At 38.3% G+C, this 9,201-nt stretch overlaps 1 protein-coding gene across 1 annotated transcript; it reads right to left on the minus strand.

The window, feature by feature from the left end:
- Positions 1-3,200: 3,200 nt before the first annotated feature.
- Positions 3,201-8,949, minus strand: LOC139736600 (glycoprotein hormone beta-5-like). Its single transcript, XM_071647346.1, has 3 exons — positions 8,843-8,949; positions 7,560-7,819; positions 3,201-3,468 (listed from the first exon to the last, which is right to left on the minus strand). Exons 2-3 carry the CDS (start codon positions 7,755-7,757, stop codon positions 3,262-3,264), a joined length of 405 nt encoding a protein of 134 aa, XP_071503447.1. The 5' UTR covers positions 7,758-7,819; positions 8,843-8,949; the 3' UTR covers positions 3,201-3,261.
- Positions 8,950-9,201: the final 252 nt, after the last annotated feature.

Genomic DNA, 9,201 nt, shown 5'->3' on the forward strand with positions numbered 1-9,201 from the left:
CCAATTCATTTTATGAACAGACAATTTCACTCCTAAGTCTCAAAAAAGAACATTTGCCGAATATCACAGAATCATTAATACTGCATATTCTTGTACTTTCAATTAGCTTCTCCTGACGAAACATTTATTTCAAACATTTATGGTATATACAAATTGATGATAAAACCTCAATCAATGAGTTGAACAGTTTACATCACCCCTGTCCTAGTTGAGCAAGCGACAGAAATAGCAACTCAGCCAGGGCTGAGACTCACTCAAATTGATTAATCTAGCAATTCGTCAGCCAGTTGCAGTCTGATTTAATTTCAATAAAATGAATCGGGCATGCAACCCGCGTTGGGCAATGTTTAATACCGGAACTATGTCCAAAGCTGACATTCACCATCACGATCACTTTTTTTTTTGTCTACGAGATATTAGGGATTACAATCATTTCAGTGTAAATTACTAACTGGTCGTTCGTTGGTCAAGGCTCTTTGTAAATGGCATTAAATCTAATAGCTAGCATGCCAAATCACCTATCTAAATGACGTTTTGTTTCGCTTGTCGATTTGAACTCGTACATTTGTCGCCTCCATCGATGTGTAGTAATTCGTTCATCCTTCACGGCTCGGCCGTGCGTGAGCGTTAAGTTCGGCAGAGGAACTTATGGACTGTCAGGACCTTCACCTATGGAGTGTGGTTCAGGCGATTTTTCAACTTTTGTTATCACTGGTATCTCCACGGAAATAAGACGTAAGCAATATCTTCGGAAGTTTTGCATGTTTTGTGCGGCTGTCTGTTCTAGTATACTTGAAATAAAAAGATTATAGGAATAACCTTCATTGAGCACCCAAAATACGTCGTTTGAAAGCACTGCCTCATTGTATCCCACTTTACAGTCTATCAACTGGCGTCTTCCTGCTACATTGTCCATACTATCACAATGGCAAGGTCATGAAATATTTCAATACGTAGCATTTGAAGATTTACGTATGAGACTTTACAAAAGTGATACGCATCATAAGTCAACCCAAAATACACATTTGTAACATCAGTACGAAGAAGATTTACATTGCTGTTATGTCATTAGATGATATGTTACATAACAGGCAGCAATTACAAACGAAGTGACGCCATTTCAGAACTCAAAAATAATAAAATAAAATCAATACTAAGAATATACACTTGTTAACGGCACGATCTAAACATAAAAGAGCGCCCTACGTTTGAGTGTGTGAAGTGTGTGTGTGTGTGTGTGTGTGTGTGTGTGTGTGTGACACATTTTCAATATCTTGTTCTGAGAAGACCCACTTATACTCCAGCTTTTTTTTTTTCAAATCTCATTTGACTCTAGTTACTATTTGCAGTGGGTGCGACGAACTCCCAGTCTACGTGCAGTTTCTACCTTTCCGCTAAAAATAACTAATTCTCCACTGACCAGCGGGTCAATGCACCAATTACGAACTGGCATCAAATCATACTAGATGGCTGAGTACACACGAAATTCAAATAACACCACGTCCGTAAATAGCGGCGAGACAGACCAGATTAAATGTTGTTCATGAAGTCCTCTTACTGAGGTTGTTTGTCAGCACAATATTACATATGTTTATAGAAAAAAGACATATTGGCTGTTGGAGCGACAAAAACTATGTATCTCAAAAATATCAAATGTTCAGGAGAGCGGAAAAACACAAACAGTGCAGCCAAAGCACTATAAAGAATTGGATCGCTTTTCCCTATGGACATGCTGTGGAGGCTTCATTTTTTTTTTTTGGGGGGGGGGGGGGGAGGGTAGGACAGCATAGATTTGGACAGGACATCACTTAACTGATTATCTGACTGTCAATTCCCCTCCCCAAATAAGGTAATTTAACCAAAATTTGATATACAAGTTCTTGTCACCCCAGCGACGATATGTCTTGAGGATGCTATCAATATTCATCAACAAGAAAAGTGCAAGGCACCACAATATGTTCTAACAAAAGGCAAGAGAGTAAAAATGAAAGAGGAAAGAGATGGGGAGAGAGAGAGAGAGAGAGAGGGGGGGGGGTGGGGAGATGGGTGAGGAGAAGGAAGTATGGGCGAACGATCAATGAAGTGTCTGGAGTTGTCTCATTATCTTCTACTCACCTTTACAACGTATCCAATGATGCATGCAGAATAAATCATGTTGAATGATCTAAATTCTTCCCTCACGGCATTTCTGCTCTAATCCTTCGCCTCCGAAAAGTTGTAATCTCTATAGAAGTTGTACACAACACATCTGTTTCTCGTAAGCAAAGGGTTATACCCCTATCGGCGAAATTCATATTCATCTAATTTCCCCCACAGCTTCATGTTTGTATTGAAAGGCACAACGTTTGTTTACAAGGGCAATTAGACATAACTGGTAAAGTGCTGTCATGCATCAAGTTCTCCTGAAGACAAGTGACAAGTTGCGCAAAAATTCGATATTCACATCAAAAGAATGCACATTTTTGGACATCAATGCATCGATCTAATTTACACCATATTTTCATGAGTGTTTGTTTATACTGTACATGAAGAAATCCTAAAACATAATGAATAACCATATCTACAGCAAACAAACAAAGACATTGTAACGCGTCTGTGCTCTTATCGATGTTTGACCACCCGTTTTCCCACTGGAGCTCATTTGGAATAGATAAAAGCACTAATTCCGCTGTAATGTAAAGGTTGTCGCGTTTCTGTTAAGTCAACAGGTAGTAAAGGTGTGACTTATACTCTTTGTTCTGGAGGTGAAGATTCAGTTCTGAACAGGATGTATTGAAGAATGTGACGTAAAAATGAGCACCATAACCATTCTTATCTTTGTCATTCTGTTATCATTTATAACGACAGATTTTGATGAATTGGATGACATTTCAAAGTCGATGTACACAGTGCGTGGCAGGCTTTAGAGGAATGAATAGATTATAAAAACAACAACCACAGAGCAGGAAAGAGGAAGGAGAGAAAAAAAGACGACCTCTAACGTTACTTTTGACATGATTCTCAGAACTTTTTTTTTTCATAAACCATTGCACACAATTGCTATGGAATGAAAAAAAAAAACACCCCACACACACGCCAGCAAACACTTCTTAATTGAACATAAATACATTTAAGAATTCAACGACTGAAAGTATCAACCTCCATGCAGGCGATCAAAGTTGATGATCCTGTCAGTTGTGCCTATATGCTAGTGAAATATGGCATGTTTCAGACAAAACAAAAATAAAAAATGGATGAAATCCAATTCGATGCTGTGATATCTCAAGGAAGGTAGTAGTCAGGTCTGAAGGCGTAATGAGTCCGAGCGGTCCTGATCCTGCGACACTCACATGTCGTCGCCTCTACGTAGCTGTATGTACTGTCCACTCCGGGTAAGCAGTTGGGCAGCGTGATGGTCACGTTCTTGTAGCTGGCCGGAGCACACATCGGGTGGTTGACGTCCAGGAGTTGCGAGAGAAGAGATGGGATCTGCCGGAAAGAAGTGAGAACGGAGATCAAGGCATGAAACTCTATGATCATAAACATGATTCTAGTAAAAGTTGACGCATAAAACAGGCTATCCACAGCGACAAAACAACAAAAACAACAACAAAAACAGTCCAGACTTTTCTCTCTCTTCTTCGCTCTCTCTCTCTCTCAGAGAGACATCAAATTGCCTTAATACTTTCCTTTATGTCATATTCAGAACATAATCATTTTTAAATCATATTTTTGTATTTGACACCGCAAAGGTGTATCTCCTTATACCACATAGTGGGGTATCTGTTCTGACTATATACGTTTGTTTTATGCTTCATTCTTGACCCACGTTCGTAGATGTAAGATGAAATCTATTACCGTTGATGAGTGTAAGGAAACGTGATAAATATGGGTGAAGGCTAAAATTTAAATTTCCAATATTTTCAGCTTATTGCTAATCACAGAACACAAAGAAAAGAAGTGAAAGTTTAGCGTCTTCTGATTAACTTGTATAAGCGTATTATTTACAACAATAATTTGTGTAACACACGAATGCAGACAGGAATGTTACCCATCTAATGGAATGTTATCCTGAGGTGACAAGACCTCTTTCAATTACTTTTCGTGCGTCGCCAATTCTATACAATTATAGCCTAAGTCCAATCTACTCAGAAGATCTAAACCAAAATCGAAGAAAAACTGAAGTGATCAATCACGAAATTACAGATCTTCATCTTTACTATTTAACGCCATCCACCTAGTTTACATTTTGCTGATGTGCTTCCGTCAAGATTCCCTTTTTGTAAGCAGCTTCGTTATCGTTAAAACCATCCTTTTTATCATCACTATTGTTGCCTTTATCAAATGTGACCCTGCATCACAAAACCAACAAAAATTCGACAGTCATGGATTTTCAATTAAGAGCAGATTCAAAAGAGCAGACTTTTAGCTTTAAAATGATGTATAACTCAATTCAAACGGACTCTCCTAACCTATCCAAATATTTGAAAGAAAGCACGCACTCTGGAAAAGTGTGTATATGTACTAAAAAAAGAGGCTCTGAAGTATAACGTCTATTCAAGCGCTTGCTCTTACCATGCCGTTCTCTGTGCAATGAATGGAAAATAAACAGGATGTAAAACTCCATAGCAACAAAAAGGAAGGAATTATTACGTTAAGCTGAAATTGAGTATGCTCTACTAACACATTCTTTACTATTCATGTCTAATATTAACTTTAAGAGCAGTAGCATTATCTTGTCGACAGTAATTTGAGTTCAAAGTGAAGAGTATGTAAAGGTTTTTAAAGAAATGTTTAAGGGGACTCTAAGACTGACGCTATTTTACAAAAAAAGTGTTCTCGAAAATTGCTAAAAACATAATTATCCCTTCGTTTTATGATCTCAAACTACAGAATATTGTAGAAGAATTGCTCTTTCAGAAAAAATGAAAGTTTCCACATTATACTAGGTTGACCAATTTCACCTATTTTGAGTCCTCACGTAATGTAAGGGCGAGGAACTTTTTGTTGGTGTTGTGATGCAAGGTCACATACTATAATTACTATCAAAAGCATTATTATCGTCATTACCATTAGTAGTATAAATATTTCATTATCATTATCGTTATTATCATGTATATTAATGCTATCAAAGGCATTGTCCGCATTATTTTCAACATCTTTAATAGGGGAAGCCCGGTTTCGAAGCGACATGAAATTAAACGATGAAGAATGACTAAAATCGAAGTACAAACTACATATGATTCATGCACTGTGTTTTCCCCCGAACGCCTAACAGTACCGAGGAAGGCGCGACAGTGATTAAGTTGGAGGACTATTAGTAAGTTGGAAGCTGAACAACAGTACTGAGTGACACCATTAATGAGACTCGCTGAATTTTGACGAGTTCTGTCTTTGATCGCGCTTTGGCAATCATTCGATGCTTTCGATCATGAATAGAAGTATCCATTATCGTATTGTGAAACATCCGGTTGCCACGCAGACCTAACAGGCTTTCGTGGGGGATTTTTTATTTTATTTTTTTTTCTACCCTTTATATTTCCAGAAGTTACACTAATGATCGTCATTCTCCCTTTTAGGTTTATTTTCTTTACGACTTTATACCAGTAAATTCGATAAAGGGATGGCGTCTTTTATCAATAGACAGATATTCCATTAAGGTTGTGAATGTTACACTGCTATGTTCGTAATGGACAACGACACTATCTCGAAGTGTCTGCCGTATACTTCCAAAAGAACACACAGGATCAGAATGCGGAAATACGTTTTAAGCAACAACACAATTAAACATTAATCAGTAATATGTGCCTTTAAAAAAGAAGAAGAAGACTTATGGTAATGTCCCTCATACATTATTCCTTGTTCGAACATAATTGTGTATTGAAGCAGCTCATAAAGAACGTCGCCAGCAGCAATCTCGGCTCGCAAATCAAAATAGTACTGGTGATTTTTTGTTGTTGACTTTCCTTAAACTTTAACTTTCACAAATTTACATTTTCGCTATTTCGCTATCTTTTCTTTTTTTTTTTTGGAGGGGGATTATCATCTAACTTTAAGTGAATAATGCACTTGAAGTTAGTGATTAAGTGGCTTTTAAACATTTTGCAATTGAAACATTATGAAACACAAAAGACTCGAATATAAGAGAATTCTTCTTTCTCTTCTTCTTACAAAAAAAAAAAACACACACACACACACACTAACAATGAGGAGTCTATTATTTAGAGGAAAATGAAAGAAAATATAAGACTTAACACCAAACCTAAGATACGGTTTCTGGGAATTCACAGACGCATGCATTATCTTTCTGCGTGTCAATGTAAAACAACCAAAAAGATTGAATATATTTCAAAACGACTCTATCAGGTGCATAAATGTGTGCGCCAATACCACTGTCTTGTGCGCATGTGCCGTGTGGGCTGATTGTAGAGCACTACGTATGATGTCAGGAAAGTTCCCCATGGATCTTGGCTAAAGCCTTATCAAACAACTCATGAATTTGTGCAGATGAAAAAAAAATGTATCATACTTTCTGATAATTTTCTCACACGTAACAGATGTTTCTCTTCGTTTGAAATCGATACATTCATTCGAGTGCAGGTGCTTGCTATTATTTTTGGTATATATCGGGCATCAGGTGGAAATGGAAAGAGGTGCTAGAGGCCTATAGAGCTCTCCATCGCAATTTTTCGGAATTATGGGAATTTTTTTTTTCTTTTTGTATGACGTCAGAAACGAAGACAGACATCGCAGAGCTTCTTGCGATGTTCTGTCTCATTTTACGGACGGGAATATTGATTGTGCAGAGCGCTGGCGGGCTTTTGACATTTGATCGGCAAAGCTATATGGAAGCTGTTAAAAGCCCCTACAACAGTTTGGCCTCTGAGCCGTCGATACCATCGATCCCGATTCAGCAGAGAATAATAGATTGAATGGCAGAACTCTCCGTATCTCAACTAGATTACCCAGATAGTTTATCGAGAATAATCAGTTCATGGTCTTCGAACAAAGCCAACGAACTAGAAACAAAGAACGAAAATCACTAACGTTATCCTAACTGCGATGGTAATGATACTGATAAGTTTACTAATGGAAATATTGATGCTGAAAACGCTTTTAATGATCATGAAAATAATCAATCCGTATTAATAATGTCAGTCATGTATAAACCGCGCATAATATTTGTTGTAGCCAATTAGTACATACTAGCGTACATTCATGAAAAACCTCTGTACACTTATACACTAAGTTACACAAGCTATACTGAATGTCACACACACACCCTCACACACACTTCGACATACACACACACGCACACATGCACACACAGTTGGAATTCCATCACATGATTTTGAAGTATTCTCAAGTTATAGGGCCCGCATATTTTGTGATTTGTGTCCATATTTCGAAATAAATGTATCAGAGGATTATCAGAGGGGGAAAGGAGATCTCCACCTATCACTAAAGGACGAGTCGGAATGGTAAGGCGTCACATGGCTGTATCTGTGGAAGCTTTCTCAAACTTAACCTCCCGACCTTCCGACCTTTCGACCTCTCGACCTCTCGAACTCTGTACTCACCTGGAAACTGTCGCACCTTCCCCAGCAACCTCTGACAGTGACGAGCTTTGGTTCGCATCCCTCCTTCTCGGCCATGTGCTTCATTCCCGTGTGAACGTAACAATCGATGGCTGTGGCCGGGTCGAAGGTTGCACTGACGAAATGCGTTACCGTGGCAACCAAAATGGCGGCAGACACGAGGATCGGAAGTGAGGACATTTCTGTGTGTTTGTGTTGAACAAATAGGTAGATATCCCTGTAGGCCTACCTGAGAGATAGATCTTAAAAAGCAATACAAAACAAATATATCTTCTTTTATATATTTTCAGTCTTCAAAAAGTACAAAAATAGAAGATTGATTATGAAGTTATATCGATAAAATCCACATCAAATTCATATTATTGGCTCATCCCTTCACACGCTACTATATATTCATATGATTTGATCAGCTACAGTGCTTTCACGGAAGGATATACTGTCGCTTGAATTACTTTACCAAAAAACAGAAATAACATGAGATAAAATTCAAGTAACAAAACTTGTTTCTGACTTAATTCCGGCAATTCTACAAAACTCATTAATACTAGCATTGTTTTGTTGTGACATTCATTTTCTTCGGTAAGGCTAAGGAAAAAAAAAAAACTGATGTTATAGATATTTAGTGACAAGTCAGGAAAGGAACCTGTAGTGCATACCATAAACATGACCCCCAAAACATAGGTTTTAAGAAACGTTATTGCGTGTATGACGACCCGAAATCCTTTTTCTGATGGAGATAGGAGCATCTCTACTGGAGGAGCAACGTCTTGCTGAATAATTCAACAGAGAATTACTAGTGCTTGGGGGAGAACAGCGTAGGAGTCATTCCCGCACGTCATTTTATGCCTGAAACCATGATTTACAAAATAATGAAAATGCAAACTTGCAGGGTATATTTCAAACATTTGTCTTTAATTGTATAGTGATATGGTTCAGCGCTCATAATTATGTTTGCTTGATGATAGTCTGCGGCAACATTAGCAGGCGATCATGCCATGTGACCAATAGAACCATTCATTTTGTCACCTGTAATTTCACGACTGCTTCTGGCGCAATGTCGACATTACTACAGTTGATTTAACACCGCCAAAATGCACTGCAATATTGCGGATTGTATTTCTATTTCTTGAATGAGTTCTGCCAGCGATACTTTATCACAGTCGACATCGTAAGAGGAGTTGGACCGATTCATATCATTTTTTGTTTCTTCTTTTCAAGACATTCATGAAGTATGTGTCACCATGTTGTAACAAAACCATTCTTACCTTGTCTATGTTACACAACCGCACGAGAACTCACAAGTCAGGCTCGACGGGTTGTTCTGCCTTTCAAGAGAGGAGCATGGACGACGGACGAGAAAGAAGTGCACGAGTACACGAAATCCGAGATCAAGATGGCAAATCACACAGAATTGAGATAAGATCTTGACTGACGGAGAAATCTCCAGTCCACGGCAATTAGAAACTGTGCCAAAAAAAAAGGAGAGTGTTAAGGGGAGACGGCAAAAGGTGAGATTAAGGCTACCGAGTTTTGTAAAAATCCAACCTTGCACGGTGTCACCAACTTTTGGATACTCCTACGGACATCCAAAGTCGAGCTCACTCTTAATGCGTGGGAAGGGGGA

The sequence above is a fragment of the Diadema antillarum genome, unplaced genomic scaffold (assembly GCF_040938485.1).
Source record: "Diadema antillarum isolate AM-2024a unplaced genomic scaffold, OU_Dant_1.0 seq00000657_RagTag, whole genome shotgun sequence".
Classification (NCBI taxonomy): domain Eukaryota; kingdom Metazoa; phylum Echinodermata; class Echinoidea; order Diadematoida; family Diadematidae; genus Diadema; species Diadema antillarum.